Below are 16,743 nucleotides of genomic sequence, written 5' to 3' on the forward strand. Positions count from 1 at the left end.
GCAGAAAGCTCCCTTTAAAAGGCGGCCGCCACCTTTTGCGTCAGCTACAGGGGCGAAGAGACAGAGCTAGGGGGGACGACGCCTAAATTTCATCCCAGCAACCATGTTACAGGATTGAGGTCCTCGGAGGCCAGGCTTGGCCGACCCACCGCTATTAGGGATGATGGACCAGGGTTCAGCTTGTATTTAGAGAGCTTCCACCAGTGCCTCCGGCACTTGAGAACAATCAACCATCATCACCACTTCTGAGGACCATACGAGAGTTCCTGCAGAAACATCGTGGCCCCTGAGCCCATAGCGTTGAATCGCGCAACATGGCGGGGTCGGAATAAATCCGATCACCTCAAGGCAACAAGTCGCCCAGGATTGTGGGAGCCAGTTCATTTTCCAGAGATGAGGCCGATACAATGAGGGGCATCAATTCTCTTAGCTTGAGGCCGATACAATGAGGGGCATCAATTCTCTTAGCTTTGTCGCGGTAGGCTTAACGTACGTATGTACGGATTATACATGCCTCCGCCTCCTCTGCCAAGAGCGAACCCCAACTCATTTGGAAAATGCATACTTGATAATAACGTTAAATGCTTAAAAACCCTCCCAAACCGGACCCCCGGCCATGCTGGTTCGCATATCCTTCTTCCCTCGGCGCCGCTGGCTGGGTGCAACATTCCCCTCGCGAATCGGTCGATTCCTTTCCCTAAGGCTGGTTCCAAACGGCGTGTTCAGGTTCGCTGTGCAAGCTATACTCAAACCGCGCCATTAATTACCCACCGGGCTCACATGACCCATGGTTGAGCTGAATTGCTCTAGCCAGAGGAGACGACGGCAACCATAACCGTGCCCCTCACCAAACCGTTGTTGGTCTCGCCTGCCCCGCGAAGTATACACACCCCAGCAATGATTGACGACGTGCTCCGGATCCCGTGCTCCGGATCCCCGTACTCCGGCTCTCGTTCAGCCGCAGGTCGGATGCTACCCAGCGCGACAGCACCCGCATCCAGCACAGCGACGTCGCTTAGATCTCCCTCTCTCTGCTTTCTTCTCTGGCCGCCGGGTTCGTACTTCGTTCGCACACTTGCAGCAAACCTTCGGTTATGTAAACCGCAAAGGATCTCATTGGCGGAGACCGCGAAACGGTTCGCCGGGGGGCAGTGGGGGCCCTCATGCCGAGTCCGGCCCACTCTTCTGCAGGTTCGCGGTTCGTTGGTCCCCGTGAGAGAGCATGCAGTCATGCTCCCCTTGACTACAGTAAAGTCGAGAAAATTTTTCAGGCAATTACGCCTAATGAGTTGCTGCACGTCTAAGGAGGCGATCCGAGTCGGTTGGACATTTTTCAAAACCTTGCGACGAAGCCCAGACCAAGGCAACAAAATCGTCGACAAGATTCTAGCTGGGGGAAAGGCCTCGAATTTTCGGTGGCGGTCAGGGAGGGGAAGGTTACGATGCGGGGAGCCGAGACGCTGTCACCTTGAGAGCCACCGAGAAGCCAAGAGTCTTCGAGCTGACGGTGCATATCAGGCCGCAGCAAACACCAATCGGAACCTGCATAGAGGTAAGGGAGAAGTCAATCTGCGAGAGAACGGTACCATCTCGTGATACCAGAGATGAGCTCAAAAGATAGGGTCGAGAGTGAGAAATCGGACATGGGGAGGAGCGCGTGCCCATAGCCTTCACTTTTTTTTTTTTTTTCAGAATTGTCCAAAGAGCAGCTCAAGACCAGTCCCTCCCCGGCCTCGATTTATTGACGATTGTGTATCATTGAGCACACTACTAGCACTGCAAATTTGGAGGTCAAGAGCTCCATAGAGCCCGGCTCGATTGTGTGCGTCGGTAGTAGTAAGGTATGTATGTATACACAGTATGTAATACATACCTGTGCGTACGGTACGGTACAGTACTACATGTACTCCGTATTGTATGTACAGTACATGCACATGCAGGATCACGCGGGGCCGGTACAGGCCGAGAAGGAACTAGCAAGGTCACAGGCTTCCAGTGAACCCTGACAAGCCCGTTGAAAGGAGATACGGTCCCCGGTCGATTGGCAAGGGAAGATGAACGAAGAGAGCGTGGTAAAGCAACAGCGAAGAGTGCCGTCGAGCTGGCTTGATGGACAAGGTAGCAAGGGCGATAGTCTCCGAGAACGGCCGGAAACCTTGTCATCCCAGAGTCTGTTCCGTGGCGGGGCCCGGCTTGCAGTCCGGAAGACACATGCTATCGGCCGAACTCGTCTTCTTCTCCGCTGCCTGCAGCAGGCCCGGCGGCTTCCCTGTTTGGTCCACATTAACCGGACGCTCCCAACTATCGATGGAGCTGGGGCTTGTCTGAGCACTGGGTCACCTTCCGCCGTTGTCGTCCTTCCCACGTGAAATATCCCCCTCTTCTTTTAGCAAGCTGTTGACACCACTCAAGTCCCCCAAAAAAGCTAGAGGCAACCCGTATACCGGTCTTGCAACCCAGTTGTCACGGAATGGCTGTCGACGATGAATTCCGCAGGCGCGAAATCGACAATGGCTCCGATTCAGTAAAGCATTTCGAAGAGACAACCCCCCTTGTAAGCACGCAGGCAAAAACTGCGTATGTCACGTCGGGAACGGTAGAGGAGGAGGCATGGAAGCCCTCTGCGGGCTTCTGGTGGATAGAAACAGGTACAGAGGCACCGAGACAAGGAAATGTGATACACACCTAGAGTCGTGCCGATGATACTGACCCCATGCACAACAGCACTCTGGGCCAATGTGTTTCTATCCGGCTTCGACGGGACCATCACGGCCTCGACCTATGCCGCCATCGGTTCCGAGTTCAACGCTGCCAACAATGCCGCGTGGTTGACAACGTCGTACCTGGTCACCAGCACGGCGTTCCAGCCGCTATACGGCCGGTTTTCCGACATGTTCGGACGTCGGATCTGCTTCTTCATATCGACCGTGACATTCATGATTGGCTGCTTCGGTTGCTCGGTAGCCGATAGTATGTTGATGCTCGACATTATGCGGGCCTTGACCGGCTTCGGAGGCGGAGGGCTCATCACGATGGGTGAGTAAAACCGATCTCCGTGGCTTCTGGTAGCAGGAACTGAATGACTGCAGCAACCGTAATCAACTCCGACATGATCCCCTTCAGGCAAAGGGGCATGTATCAGGCTATGCAAAATATTCTCTACGGCCTCGGCGCGGTTCTTGGTGCGTCTCTCGGGGGCTTAATTGCTGAGAGCATCGGGTGGCGGTGGTGTTTCCTGCTACAAGTCCCAGTGTCAGTTGTAGCCCTGGTGGTGGGCTATATTGTCCTGGAGAATCCCCCTCCCATTGTGCCAGTGCCGGATCCCAAACATCCCGTTCTGTGCGCCCTGCGGCGGCTGGATTTCCTAGGTGCTCTCGTTCTCGTGCTTGCCTTGGTAGCGCAGCTCATGGGCTTGAGTCTGGGTGGCAACGATCTTCCCTGGGGCAGCCCGATCGTAATCGGCTCGCTGGTCGGAAGTGTTGTGCTGCTACTCATGTTCCTGGGTACCGAGGCCACAACCAAAGCGGTCCCCATAATCCCGTTGCGGATGTTGCATGGCTGGCAGCCGACGGCGGTACAGTTGACAAACGTATTTTCCGGCATGGCTGCATACGCCGTGAGTGATTGTCCCGTCTCTTCGTACTGGGCATCCCGCTGACGCTCTCTAGTACATGTTCATGGTCCCTCTGTATTTCCAGGCCGTTCGCGGGGACTCTCCGTCCGAAGCTGGTCTGCGTCTCATGATCCCTGCGGCGGCAAGTCCAATCGGTGGCGTAGTTGCGGGCTCGTTGATGCACCGTGGCTATCCGCTGTGCCTGAACGTCCGCCTCGGCACGGCTACGATGCTGCTTGGCAATCTGCTCGCGGTGATGATGGGCACGAGGGGGAATTGGTGGATCGACTTCGTCTATCTGCTGCCTGCGAATTTGGGGCTCGGCTTAACCAACCCGAGCGTGCTTTTCAGCTTCGTTTCGCTCTTTGAACACAGCGGTATGTTGGGCACGGAGCTACGAATGGATAGAATGACTGACCTTGAAAAGAACAAGCGGTCGCGACGTCAACCGTATACCTGATTCGATCCATGGGCAGTATTTATGGCGTTACTGTGACCTCCGCCATTGTCCAGAATGTCTTGTTGGCCAGGTTGCCAGGCACGCTGGGAGATGCGGCTACAGAAGAGGTGTGTGGCCCAGGACGACTTGACGTTTTTCGCAGTCTGAGAGTCGTAACTGCTGACTGCCGAATTCACGGGACAGCTTGTTGAGAAACTGCGCCAGTCGATCTTCTCGATTGGCGAGCTGCCTCCATCCCTGCAAGTGGCGGTTCGAGCACTATACTGCGATGCATTAAGGATAGCGTTTGCTGCATCGAGTGCCTTCGCTCTATTGTCCTTTTTGTTCTCGTTGGCACACAAGACCGGGCCGCTTGAGAGAAAACGGCCGGCGGAGGAGAGTTGTGAGGAAGATGCAGATGGGAAGGATGCTGACGAGTGCTAAAATGCTGCAATGGATGGTGAATGGTTTAAGAAAACTGAATAGCGTAGGCTAAAGAATGATGGGTTGGTGTTTGGTTTAGAGTGGTAAGAGAGATTTCATGAAAAAAGGTAGGATTCAGTTGGAGAAGGGTCCGCTGGGAGGTCCTTTCATTGCTCGACTCTTTCGCCAGCCACCCCGTGAATGACGTGCGAGCCAACTTCCCCCACTCAGCACTCTTTTAGCTGTTCGATCAGGCGCCCGAGACAAAACCCCAAGAATCATTGCCTTTTTCAGCCATTTTTTCGAAGTTGAAATGCAAGTCTCCAAGTCCTTTCGGCGACTGTCCGTACCTTCCCTTGTTGGGCCGGAACGGGAAGAAACCCAATCGACACCTTTCTTAACACCTCAATTCATCCAAATAATTATGTAATTACCTCTGCTTGCTCACAAACACAACAACCGTCAAGTCAGGTTCGCATCTGCCAACCACCTTCTTGCAAAACAGTTGCTATGCATAAGCAAGCCCTGCTGCCTTACTACGCTTCACACGTTAGAGAAAGTAGTATTAAGGGATAATGCTGGGCGCACCAGGTTTGTGTAACACTCCGTGCAAACATAAGAAGTCTTCGTTTTTCCTATTTTCCATTGTGCTCTAAGTTCGGCACATGATTGTCATGTCTGGTGCCTATTCAAGCACTAATTAACTACACTCCCCGTTCGTCACCGCCACAGCACCCACAGCCACCACCTCCATTCAGCGGAACGTGACGACCTTGCCAAAGGTGTCGGCCATGCCCCAGATACCCTCCCTCAGGCCGCTGAGCTGGACGATTTGGGAGTGGTCGACGAAGAGGTTGACGTCGGCGCCGAACTCGCGCACGTACCAGTTGAAGACCTTTGGGTCGGCGGCCTCGAACATGACCTTGTCGGCGGGCAGGCCGCGCAGGATGGCCTGGATGACGTCGGTCCGCCAGCGGGACACGTTCTCGGTGATGCCCTCGCTCTCGATCATGAGCCGCTCCACGCCGGCCTGCTCGATGAAGCGGCGGCCCAGGTCCACCACCCGGCTCGGGTCCGAGGTTCCGCCGCCGAGAGCCTCGAGCTCGCCCGCTTCCGTGTCGCCCCCGGCCCCGAACTGGATGCCGATCTCGGGCTTGGGCGCCATCCCCGCCGCGCGCACCGCGTCCACCAGGCGCATCCAGTCGTCGGGCGGCAGCGAGAGGAAGCCCGACGAGATCTCGATCACGTCGAACCCTAGCTGCTTGCACTTGGCCAGGTACCGCGGCACCGCGGCGGACGCGTCCGACTGGGTGAGGACGTGCTCGATCCAGCCGCCCTGACACGAAAGTTAACAAAGAGCCATGAAACTGATCAAAGGACGATGGAGCGGTAGGTCAAGCCAAGCCAAGGGGAGCAAAACATACGGTAGAGACGTAGACACCGTGTTCGTGGGCGAGGTCAATCAGCTCGCGGAGCTTGTCCTCGGGGAACAGGGAGAAGGAACCGCCGGCAAACTTGAGACCATCGACGTGGTGGCCCATACTGTTGTTTTGCGCCCGGCTGCCGTCAGCCTCGTCTAGAGAAAAGAAAAAAAAGAAGAAAAAAAAGAAGAAAAAAAAGAGGGAGGGGGGTCCTAGCCTGAATAGTGCAGCCCCGGAGCTTCCTCGGGGGGTGTGACCTACGTTTCCAGAACGTCCTGCAGGTACCGCTTCCCCATGACCGAGTAGTACGGCCCCCTGATCTCGGTAACGCCGACTTTGCGCGGCTTCGGTGGGCGGGTGTTGTGGCGGATGAAGCCGAATCCCTCTTTGTCCTCGAGCATGATATGGCTGGTTGACGGAGAAGGGCTATCCCTCTGGGAACTTTTCCCCAAGAGGCGCGCTGCGGTCGAGAGCGGCCGGAAGGCGCTGCTGGCGGGCTTGTTGAAGCGAGCTACAGCGCATGGTACCTGTCGCATCGCCGACCCGAAGAGGAGCGAACACTGTCGGGAAATGGCCATTTTGGTATGGTCGTATGCAGATGAATTTTTCTGGTAATTAGGTATTAGGGAGTGTCTAAGTCGGCGGTGGGCGGTAAGTAATGACCAATCAAGGCGCCGCTTGGGTAATAGCCCGTTGTCGTCAGAAGTTGTTCGGACTTATGAGTTAACGCACTCTCTCACTTTGGCGATCAGATCACGAGTCTCTGGCAGGTATTAGTTAATAGCGCGGAGGTCGAGATTGGTGACACGCTGACCGGCATTACTATGTGTCCCCAATGACATGTGTAGTTCGGTTTTGAGAACAGAAATCCGCAGCCCTTAGCTCAAGTATTTAAAAGGATGGTCAGATTGGGGTCGCTCTGATGTTGATGGTGCAGTGACATCACCGTCTGGCCCGTTGTACTGGTTTGGTGGGGAGATCAACGTCACAACATCAACCTCTGCGCAAAAGAGCTTTACACAAATTCATTCAGGAAGGTTCTCTAGGCACTGTTCAATGTTCTCCTTGAACCTGAGATTCCAGTTGGTTTTCGTATTGTTGAATTGTGGAGGGTGGAGGGTGGGGGAATCTCCCTTCTGTGCCATTCATGCGAGGAGGTTTGTTTCGTATTTTTGTAGTCAAAACGAATCGGGAACAAAATGAGGCGATGGATCTAACTAACCAAACTCGGACAGTAGTGCCCGCTATTGGTCAGTGTGATGGACACCTGTGTGGGATAAAATATGTAATTAATCACCCCGACTGTGGTATACGCTTCGCGTGCCTCGTATCGAGGCCCACAGTGGGCATGAAGCTTCGCTCATAGCAATGGACAGGCTTGATATGCCGAGGGCGAGGGTACCTATATGTAATCACCATCTCGTTATCAGAGCCACTGTAGCCATCGTAGCCATCGTAGCCATGTATCGTAGCTTGCCAAGATAGCGATTCACAGCTCATATAATTACTTCGTACGGAGTAGCGACTTACAGCTTTAGCCACACCTCTGTGGCCAATGGACTGTAATTGCTTGCAATATAGAGAGAACGAGCGCCGCGGGAGGCCAGAAGTGTGGGATCTAATGGCCGGTTGAGATAAATATGGAGGATTAGCCTAGTGCGTAGAAGCAAAGCTGCTTCTTTCGCTCTTCAATGTGTATAAATACATACCTTAATAATTAATTAGAAGCTCACTCAATTGAAGCATCAGCAATGCCATGATTACCACCAGTCATTTATTGCGTGACCCCAAAATCAAAGAACAAAAAACACGGTTTCAAAAAGAGTACATGGACGGTGTATCATGTATGTGCGAAGAAAACGTTATTGCCGTTTCTCTTCCTCCCTTCTTCCCTCTCGTTTTCTCCGCTGTAATCACGCCGTCACGTCGCTCACAGCTCCTCTTTTCCAGCACTCTTGGTATCTTTGGTCTTCTCTGTCTTCTCGGCCGCCTGCGCACCCTCCTTGAGCTTGAGTACCTGCGCCTTGATCGTAAACTCGATCTGGCGCTGGAGGGGCGACGAGCCGGGGCTGCTGTGGTCGACGGGGTACGCCACCACGCCCCCGTCGACGAGCTCGGCGCTGTATTTGGACAGGTCGGCGAGTTGTTCTGGCAGACAGAAAGGATAAAGCGTTAGCGTCATCTGAAAAAAACAAAAAAAAATGGGAGATTTGAAGACAAAACAAACTTACCCTCGCACTCGCTCCCCTCAGCCACCCAGAGGGGCAGCTGCTCGTAGATGGCGCCGGGTGCGAACAGGGCGACCCGGCGGTCGTCCTTGGCACGCCACTCGGCGCTGACGGGGACCTCGTCGGGTACCTTGATGGTTTTCATGACGCGGGTGCCGGGGGCCGGGCGCGGGTAGACGGCGAAGAGGCCTTTTCCGGGCCCGTTGGTGCGCTCCTGGTGCTCGATCCACTCGCGCACGCGCAGCGGCATGGTCTCGTAGTCCATGATGAGCAGCTTGCGGTCGTAGCCGTGCGGGTCGACGCCGTCCCAGCTGCCCGGGTACTCGCGCGACGCGAAGACGGACTTGAGCGCGTCCCGGTAGGCCAGCAGCCCGCCGCGCGAATGCTCCAGCGACAGGTCGTCCAGAGGGTGCTCCGCCGCCAGGAACCGGCCCGTCGCCTCGCACGCCGCCGTGAACTCCTCGTGCCGCGGCGAGCTGAACGGGTCCGGCCACTTCCAGTTCTTCATCTTCTCGGCGATCCCGTGCAGCCGCGGGATCGGGCCCGCGGGGCCAATGGCTGCCGCCGTGGAGGCCAGGAAGGCGGTCGCGACGAAGGAGTCGAGCTTCATGGCGCCGTCTTCTCTTCTTTCTTTCCTTTTGTTCTTTTCTGATCAGCGTTCTTCGTGTCCTCGGGCCAGTCGACCGTTTGCCGGAAGATCGCAAGAAACTCCGAACGGTGTAGGACGGTTCCTGAAACGCTGGGCCTGGGCCCGTGAACAGTCAACGGTAAGAGGTCAGCTGTCCACCAGAGCGGCAGAAGGGAGAGCGTAGAGTGAGGAGAATGGGATATCTCGCGAGAGAGATGAAAAGGAGGGAGGAGGAGGAAGAGGAGGAGGAAGAGGAGAGAGCAGGAGAGAGAAAGTTGGAAACGGGATCCATTGTCGTTCACAAAATGGCCCCGACCAGCTAGTAAAAATACGTCGATCCGTGCGACTCGCCGTTCAAAGTTGTCGTGTTGTCCTCCGGAATGCCCTTCCCGAATTGCCAGATTGGAGTAGCTCGGGCCAGGGTCCGGATTGGGACGAACACTTTGTACGCAGCACTATGGATCCAGGGCCCGAACTTGCCTCGAATCCCCGCACTCTTTTCTCTGCGGGGAACCTCATGGGCTGCGGGTGGCTGCGGGGAAGACTTGGGGTCAGGTCAGGGAAACTCAACCCTGGGGTTAGGGTTCAAACTGTGCAGGATTCGCACAAACCACTTTTAAGAGGCTTTCTGCAGTTCCCGAGAACCTGGGAGTACAAACTACTGTAAATAACAGAAAAAAGTGAGAGTAAAGCATAATTAGTCACAGTCTAAACCTTTCATCGTCACAGAATGACATGGAAAAGGTTCCCTTGCTTTATCTGGTTTGCGCGGCTTGCGACTTAGGCACGCTCAGTCTCCTTAGAGAGGCTCGATGAACAAAGAGAAAAGAAGGGAGATGATTTAGGCATATCATCTTGCAATATTGGAGCTCAGCTTTTGCAAGATATAAACCGGCCTAGTGTACCTCTACGGGGTCCAACGCCGTACATGTGGGGGAGGAGGTGCCCAGCTAGATGACCACAACCTTAGGTACCCTGGTTCTGCTTCTTTTCGCGCGATTGTGGGCAGAAGTAGATCTGTAAACTGGATCTTCTTTCAGAAATTGAGCACCAACGCTGCGGCACTCCGTTGCCAAGGACATATGCAGGATTTATCAATTGGCAGCGGAGCGGATTCGGGCAGAAGAGGGAGCTCTGCCCTAGGCACCGGCAAGGTCTCCCAACTGATAGGACCCGCTACAAAAGCAGTTTTTTTGCTTATAATAAGAGCTAACATCCCCAGGACCCCTACTGTACATGCGTTGAAACCCCTAAGTAATTACCTGGCCAACACGTGTAGCTCGACACAACTGCACGATTGTCTGGCCAAGAGCCATCTTACTTGTGATGGGACCATGCTGGAGACTTGAACGTCAGACTAGTACTCAAAGGCCGAACCAACCCCTTGGCTCAAACGCTCTTCATATGTTTCGTATGGCTCTTGGGAGTTTCATGCCATGTAAATGCTCAATTTCTTACTCGCATGATGAAGTAAGCACATGATCCTAACCCGTGGTGTCGGGAGTGTCCAGAACCAAGCATTCAGCACTTGCTTAGCAAACAGATCGGAGCAAAAGTTCAGGGACAACAGTTCCATAGCTCCAAGACAGCTCCTACTTTACTCGTTCCAATCCAGATACCTGCTCTGAGCCTGGTGACACTCCGGTCCAGAACCTAGAGCCAAATCCACGCTCTATATGTAAGGCATATGGACATGTGCCAAGTTTTGTCTCCATGAAGTAGTCAATTCATCGATTTCACAAGACAGTTTAGAAAACCCACGGCTTTTTGTGAGGATCAATCAAGACAGATTTGTCGAATCTCTCGAGCATACCGTAGCCCTTCACCGATTCTCTTTCTGAAGCATGAGGTGGCGAGGAGCTCAACTCCGTTGAGAAAGGGCCCAACCAGGGGCGATCTGCTCTACTCTTGTACCAATTGGGACTTGCTTAGCGTGGTTGATGTGGAAGATCCCTGGGACAAGCATATATTCGTCCCGTCTGCTCGTCGTGTATAGATTGATGATGCCGCATATGTCTTGTTATTGATCGCGCGGCCCGGACTATGTATCAACGCTTTTACCATGGGTAAAATAAGCATCGTACTTTCCCCCTATGCTTACTCGGCATGAATAACTCGGCACTCCGTAATTACAACACTTGACGTCCACTTTGAACTTTCCGGGGTTTGTTCGGGACGCTCGACAAAACTTTCCGGCAGCGAGAGATCTTGAAACATGCCCCCCTTGCTGACCCCCCTGGCTTGCGCAGACGAAGTCGTCCACCGACTGCCGGGCCAAGAGGCTGATCGGCTCGCTAGCTATGCCCTTCGCAGCCTTCTGTCCCCGCAACCGTCCAACGGTTATTCCGGACGTGGGAATTCGGGTCGTCAATTTCCGCCGACCGGCTTAGCCGTCTTGGCGCCCCGGGCCCGCTGCAACGCTGTTGGCCCTGGAAAGCTGCTGGAAATGCTGCGTCGCATGGTCACCGAGATCCGTCCTGGCGCCGTGCCTTGCAGCTCGCACGATGCGCGCGACGATGCGGGACACCCCCCCCCCTTCCCCCTGCCCCCTCTCCCTTACATTCGGAGGGGATCCGGGGCCGCTGCCCGTTTTCCGTCTTGGTATTCCCGACTGACACGACGGTTCTCCAGAGTGGGAAACCGAGGCACGCCAGTAGCAGTCCACGATGGCACGGCCGGGGATGGGATGCATTCCGCGCGGAACATCCCAAGATCTGGGAATCCCAGTGACGACCCCGGGGTCCCCCGGCCCGGGGGGGGGGGGGGGGGGGGGTTGGTCTGAACCGACGAACTGGAAGGAGGCGAGCCTTGGAAGAATGGGGGATATGATATATTAAGATGCAACATTCTCTCCCTCCCTCCTCTCTCTCCCCCTCTTCCCCTCCTCCCCGCCGTTCTCTCTCCACGAGCCTCAATTCTCGCTCCGAGCGCGGTGTATTTATTTCCCCCACGAGCAATTGACAAAAGAAAAAGAAAAAGAAAAAGTAAAAGAGTCTCGAGGACGATGGCTCGCGGGGCTGCTTTCCTAGGCCTCGCCTCGCTCCTCGTGGGCGCGGCCAAGGCCCAGACGCCCGGCGAGGGCGAGGAGGTGCACCCGCGGATCACGACGTACCGCTGCACCAAGGCGGACGGGTGCAAGGAGCAGACCAACTACATCGTGCTGGACGCCCTGTCGCACCCGGTCCACCAGGCCGACAACTCGTACAACTGCGGCGACTGGGGACAGAAGCCCAACGAGACGGCCTGCCCGGACCTCGAGTCGTGCGCCAAGAACTGCATCCTGGACCCGGTCTCGGACTACGGCCGGCACGGCGTCTCGACCGACGGCACCTCGCTCCGGCTCAAGCAGCTGCTCGGCGGCAACGTCGTCAGCCCGCGCGTCTACCTGCTCGACGAGACCAAGGAGCGCTACGAGATGCTCAAGCTGACCGGCAACGAGTTCACCTTCGACGTCGACGTCACCAAGCTGCCCTGCGGCATGAACAGCGCCCTCTACCTCTCCGAGATGGACGCCACCGGCGCCCGGAGCGAGCTCAACCCGGGCGGCGCCACCTTTGGCACCGGCTACTGCGACGCCCAGTGCTACGTCACCCCCTTCATCAACGGCCTCGTACGTATTCTCCTTATCTTCTTTCTTCTTTCCTTTTCTAAAATTTTCGATATGATAATAGTAGAATTAAAAAGATCTCGGTGGGCTGATATGACACACACACACACACACAACAGGGCAACATCGAGGGCAAGGGCGCGTGCTGCAACGAGATGGATATCTGGGAGGCCAACGCGCGGTCGCAGCACATCGCGCCGCACCCGTGCAGCAAGGCGGGCCCGTACCTGTGCGAGGGCGCCGAGTGCGAGTTCGACGGCGTGTGCGACAAGAACGGCTGCGCGTGGAACCCGTACCGGGTCGACGTGACCGACTACTACGGCGAGGGCGCCGAGTTCAGGGTGGACACGACCCGGCCGTTCTCGGTCGTCACGCAGTTCCGCGCCGGCGACGCGGGCGGCGGCAAGCTCGAGAGCATCTACCGGCTCTTCGTCCAGGACGGCCGGGTGATCGAGTCGTACGTCGTCGACAAGCCCGGCCTGCCGCGGACGGACCGCATGACGGACGAGTTCTGCGCCGCCACCGGCTCCACCCGCTTCGCGGAGCTCGGCGCCATGGAGGGCATGGGCGACGCCCTGACGCGCGGCATGGTCCTCGCCCTCAGCATCTGGTGGAGCGAGGGCGACAACATGAACTGGCTCGACTCGGGCGACGCCGGCCCCTGCCACCCGGACGAGGGCAACCCGTCCAACATCGTCCGCGTCCAGCCCGACCCGGAGGTCGTCTTCAGCAACCTGCGCTGGGGCGAGATCGGCTCCACCTACGAGTCCGCCGTCGACGGGCCCGTCGGCAAGGGCAACGGCAAGGGCAAGGCTCCCGGGGGCGACGGCGACGGCAACGGCAAGGGGAAGGGCAAGGGCAAGCGCTTCAGGAGGTTCTGAGCCACCTTTGATGTTATTTTTTTCTTCTTCTTTCCTTCACCAAGGGGAGTAGTAGACGACGATGCTGCATATAGAACAGATCTGTAGTGTAGACGTGTGTAATATAATTACATGATAACCCGCCTCACCCTTGCGAGGTCTTGGTTAGCTGATGCTGCCCCGGAACTAGTGCGAACAGTGACTGTAGAAGTCATGTTCATCTCACGCACACCCGCCCCTTAATTATCCGAAAGCCTGAAAGGTAGCTCACCATGCGAAGGACATGCCAAATTCGCGGCCAAATGCGTCCCATTGCACAGCGATTCAGGTGATGATGTTTCACAGTCGCTTCTCGTAGATCTGTCCAGTAAAAGGCATATTGAACCGTTTACTATCGTCGTTGAGATTTGAAATGGGTTATTGATATCAACTTGACCAAGTCGTGGTAGGTTGAAGCAGCTAATTAATACCTTAGGTTCCAAAACCCCGGCGTAGGTTCCGAAACCTTTCAAAGTAGGTGTTTCAAAGCTAAGACCTCCTGCTCGAAGCAATCCTATAACCAATTTTGCACCAACGGGCCGGCTGATTCCCCACAGGTTAAGTGTGTTTGATCATTTTTTCCCCCGGGGAACGCATATGAACGCTGGCACCGGTTGAACAAGGTTGTCTCTACTCTGCCGACATCTCAGTGTCTGCTATACCTGACTCTCCCAATGTGTCCCCTAGCTTGACCAGCGTGTTTTCGTAGACCCTGGCGACGTCCATGTACAGACTCTCCTTGTCGTCCCAAGCACTGTCGTTAAACCCGCCGGGCCCTTCCGTTCCGCTCTCCTCCGTCTCGTCCGCCGGCACCTCCTGGACGTTCCCGGGGCGCCGCTTGCTCATGACATCAACAATCACAACGCGAGCGTTCTGGACCGTGCTCTTGCACCGGACCATATCCGTCCGGGTCATCCCGCTCCGAAGCCCGTTCTCAAACCCGGGAAGGGGCTCGTGGCTCTCGATGTCCTCTCCCGAGAGCAAGCTGGCAAAGCAGTGGTCAAGCTTGTGCAAAATATCAAACGCTGCTGTTTCCGAGGGCGGGAAGCCAGTCATCCAGGTGTTGAACTCGCTGGCAATGTTGAGGAGGGAGGGAATTTGTAAGTTTGCTGAAGGAGTCAGCAAGCACCCAATCTCCTCTCGGATGTCAGGCTGGCCGGGGTACACCTACGGGTTCCAGACAGCCACACAATGCGAATTACTTCGTTCAGGTCCTTACACAGCTCGTCCAGCGAGTTGTAGCCCTCCACCTCTTCCTCGTCCATCATCTGGCCATCTACCTTGTCGCCGAGCGAGGCCGCGCCGACTTTCTTGACAAACCGCCGCGTGATGTGGGCCATGCGGTCCGAGATGAAATTCCGCACCTGATCCTCCTTAGCAGAGCCGGGGCGGAGGGCGCGCGAACGCGGGTGCGGTAGGCCGACAGGTCTTGTGCTGACCGTAGACGCCGTCGGCGCTGGTGACGGCAGTGATTGAGGCAGAAATCCACCGGCGGCGGGAGAGGTTGCGTTCTCAGCCATGTTCGGATTCTGGTGTTTGTGGTTTTGGGAAGCAATCACAGATACATTGCATGGTCGTAAGTAGAGACAACGGAATGCCGAGACCTGAATATAGCTTCAGGCGCTCCAGTCAGCAATGGAAGAAGTAACGATGTTGCTCAGGTTGTAGTGTGGTGGGGTTGGTGGTGCAACAACAATGCTGGCTTGCTGGCAAGGGTGGCGGGGCCGCTTGCTTATCTTATCACTTGCCCCATCGAGTCCATGCCAAGGCCCCGCCCGGGCAGTTGGCCCGGGCATCCGTGCGTCACCCGAAATTTTGGTTTCGTCGCGACCTCCCAAGTCAAACATCAATAAGTTCAAAACTTCTCCATCGATTCGCATCCAGCAGCGCAAGATCGTCTACGACACATCACAATCACAATGGCTCCTAAGCGTCTCGGTGGCTCGCGCCGTTCCTACAACCCAATTACCGGCCTCTACAATGCCTTCTTTGTCTCCGAGAACGCCCCCATTGTTCGCAGTGTCGCTGCTTTTGGGGTTCGCCGCAACCCTTCCTGTTGATCGTCTCTTTCTTTGACTGACTGGTTCAATAGGTTGCCGTCACCTTCCTCGCCAGCGGCTTTGCCGGGGCCATCCTTTGGTTCGTCACACTTGCACATTTTTCGCCTGCACAGCTTTGCTGACTGATCCCAGCCCTGAGTAATTGACCGACCATCCAACGATCACGGAGAACGAAACGCGCGAAAACAAGAAGTACATCAAAAATCCGGATGAACGCTTGTATAAGAAGTCGAATATAATATGTACGATATGGGGGAAACGGATCGATTGCTCGGTTGCGGATATCACCGAACAACTCCATGGGCGGCGTTTGGCGGATACACTCAATGCTAATACACGATACCTTGCTCCTTTGCCCCGTTCATTGCTTGCGGGCGTGCTTTGTGATTCCTTCAGGATGCTCACATGGGGTTTACGGGTATACCTATTATGCATGTCCGCTTGTTCGACTCCGATGTTGCGATTCGCGCCATCTAAGGATTCTGCGCATTTCTCATTTCATGAACGATAAAGGCAGGACTTGAGAAACTTCTTTTCGCACCCAGATATCATCGAGTTCAGCAGATACCAGCAGCTCTGGTGTTCGGTCGAATTCCTGAGCGTTCTTTATTCGATTGTTGTCGTTGACTACGAACAATGGGCGCCTTCAGAGGTTCAATGTCGACGCGTGGGCTCCCACGGCTGTTTCGTCGCACGGCCGAACAGCTTCATTTGTCGCCATCGGTTAGCCAAAGGGATATTTAAAGTTCATCTCATCAGCCTCTATGGCAGCACTCGGAGCGACGCAAAAAGCCACATTAGGAACACAACCGAGCTCTAACCTTCGTAGTCGCACGCCATAACCATTCACCATGCCTTCTGCCAACACCAACCATCGCCGCAGCACCTCCCGCGGCAACGCCCCTCTGCCCCCTCCCCCTCTCACCGCAGCCTCGTCAGTCTACTCACAACAGTCCGACGCCGCCTCCGTCCCTGCGTCCCGCCCCCGTCCCACCTCGTCAGCCTTCTTCCACCCCACGGCCACCTCCAACCCCTCCCTCAATCGTTTCACCGCCCGCCAGTCCGGCGTCGGCATCGACCTGGACCGAGAAGACGGCGCCGCCTACGCACACGCCCCGGACAGCACCCCCGGCAAGTCCGGTAAGCCCTCCTCACGCTCGTCGTCGTCGTCTTCGGCTTCCCTCCGGAACCAGGTCCTCCGCGTCGACGCCGGCTCCATGCCCGCGGGAGCCAAGGTGGGGCTCTGGCTGATGGGGACGACGCCGCGGAGGATGGAGAAGGCGGCGCGGCAGCAGGGGGAGAGGCGGGCGCGGGAGCGGGAGGAGAAGCGGGCCCGGAGGGCGGCGAGGAACATGAGGAGGAGCGAGAGCGAGGACGGGAGCGGCGGGTACGGCCGGTTGGGCGAGGAGTGGGAGAGGACGCTTG

The 16,743-nt window shown here is 56.0% G+C and overlaps 8 protein-coding genes across 8 annotated transcripts; 5 read left to right on the top strand and 3 right to left on the bottom strand.

The window, feature by feature from the left end:
• Positions 1–2,179: 2,179 nt before the first annotated feature.
• P884DRAFT_241597 (major facilitator superfamily domain-containing protein) lies at positions 2,180–4,607 on the top strand. Its single transcript, XM_069440228.1, has 6 exons — positions 2,180–2,648; positions 2,725–3,036; positions 3,090–3,616; positions 3,669–3,990; positions 4,041–4,180; positions 4,257–4,607. Exons 1-6 carry the CDS (start codon positions 2,471–2,473, stop codon positions 4,494–4,496), a joined length of 1,719 nt encoding a protein of 572 aa, XP_069298561.1. The 5' UTR covers positions 2,180–2,470; the 3' UTR covers positions 4,497–4,607.
• Positions 4,608–5,229: 622 nt separating this feature from the next.
• P884DRAFT_198399 (uncharacterized protein) lies at positions 5,230–6,297 on the bottom strand (the record flags this gene model as incomplete). Its single annotated transcript, XM_069438139.1, has 3 exons — positions 5,230–5,811; positions 5,900–6,017; positions 6,158–6,297. 3 exons carry the CDS (start codon positions 6,295–6,297, stop codon positions 5,230–5,232), a joined length of 840 nt encoding a protein of 279 aa, XP_069298562.1.
• A 1,529-nt stretch (positions 6,298–7,826) lies between these two features.
• Positions 7,827–8,734, bottom strand: P884DRAFT_197621 (uncharacterized protein; the record flags this gene model as incomplete). The annotated part of the gene is made up of 2 exons (XM_069438075.1): positions 7,827–8,044; positions 8,128–8,734. The coding sequence occupies 2 exons, from the start codon at positions 8,732–8,734 to the stop codon at positions 7,827–7,829; spliced, it is 825 nt and encodes a 274-aa protein (XP_069298563.1).
• Positions 8,735–11,604: 2,870 nt separating this feature from the next.
• Positions 11,605–13,240, top strand: P884DRAFT_241605 (glycoside hydrolase family 7 protein; the record flags this gene model as incomplete). The annotated part of the gene is made up of 2 exons (XM_069440229.1): positions 11,605–12,362; positions 12,479–13,240. Exons 1-2 carry the CDS (start codon positions 11,757–11,759, stop codon positions 13,238–13,240), a joined length of 1,368 nt encoding a protein of 455 aa, XP_069298564.1. The 5' UTR covers positions 11,605–11,756.
• Positions 13,241–13,621: 381 nt separating this feature from the next.
• P884DRAFT_241608 (uncharacterized protein) lies at positions 13,622–14,824 on the bottom strand. The gene is made up of 2 exons (XM_069440230.1): positions 14,430–14,824; positions 13,622–14,367 (listed from the first exon to the last, which is right to left on the bottom strand). The coding sequence occupies exons 1-2, from the start codon at positions 14,776–14,778 to the stop codon at positions 13,889–13,891; spliced, it is 828 nt and encodes a 275-aa protein (XP_069298565.1). The 5' UTR covers positions 14,779–14,824; the 3' UTR covers positions 13,622–13,888.
• Positions 14,825–15,136: 312 nt separating this feature from the next.
• P884DRAFT_241610 (uncharacterized protein) lies at positions 15,137–15,890 on the top strand. The gene is made up of 3 exons (XM_069440231.1): positions 15,137–15,294; positions 15,351–15,397; positions 15,451–15,890. Exon 3 carries the CDS (start codon positions 15,618–15,620, stop codon positions 15,840–15,842), a length of 225 nt encoding a protein of 74 aa, XP_069298566.1. The 5' UTR covers positions 15,137–15,294; positions 15,351–15,397; positions 15,451–15,617; the 3' UTR covers positions 15,843–15,890.
• P884DRAFT_197704 (uncharacterized protein) lies at positions 15,178–15,440 on the top strand (the record flags this gene model as incomplete). Its single annotated transcript, XM_069438085.1, has 2 exons — positions 15,178–15,294; positions 15,351–15,440. 2 exons carry the CDS (start codon positions 15,178–15,180, stop codon positions 15,438–15,440), a joined length of 207 nt encoding a protein of 68 aa, XP_069298567.1.
• Positions 15,891–16,169: 279 nt separating the features above from the next.
• On the top strand, positions 16,170–16,742 carry P884DRAFT_172475 (uncharacterized protein; the record flags this gene model as incomplete). The annotated part of the gene is made up of 1 exon (XM_069437313.1): positions 16,170–16,742. A coding segment is annotated over one exon (573 nt), but the record flags the coding sequence as incomplete, so codon positions are not given.
• Position 16,743: the final 1 nt, after the last annotated feature.

This window comes from Thermothelomyces heterothallicus (genome assembly GCF_042370625.1).
Source record: "Thermothelomyces heterothallicus CBS 202.75 unplaced genomic scaffold P884_scaffold_8, whole genome shotgun sequence".
Classification (NCBI taxonomy): domain Eukaryota; kingdom Fungi; phylum Ascomycota; class Sordariomycetes; order Sordariales; family Chaetomiaceae; genus Thermothelomyces; species Thermothelomyces heterothallicus.

Excerpts from the sequence above, each read along its gene's own strand:
- P884DRAFT_241597 (XM_069440228.1), top strand. The coding sequence starts at position 2,471 with ATGGCTGTCGACGATGAATTCCGCAGGCGCGAAATCGACAATGGCTCC. Across the intron at positions 2,649-2,724 it reads CTTCTGGTGGATAGAAACAG|CACTCTGGGCCAATGTGTTT; the intron begins GTACAGAGGCAC and ends CATGCACAACAG. Across the intron at positions 4,181-4,256 it reads GAGATGCGGCTACAGAAGAG|CTTGTTGAGAAACTGCGCCA; the intron begins GTGTGTGGCCCA and ends TTCACGGGACAG.
- P884DRAFT_241608 (XM_069440230.1), bottom strand. The coding sequence starts at position 14,778 with ATGGCTGAGAACGCAACCTCTCCCGCCGCCGGTGGATTTCTGCCTCAA. Across the intron at positions 14,368-14,429 it reads TGTGTGGCTGTCTGGAACCC|CAAACTTACAAATTCCCTCC; the intron begins GTAGGTGTACCC and ends TGACTCCTTCAG.
- P884DRAFT_241610 (XM_069440231.1), top strand. The coding sequence starts at position 15,618 with ATGGGCGGCGTTTGGCGGATACACTCAATGCTAATACACGATACCTTG.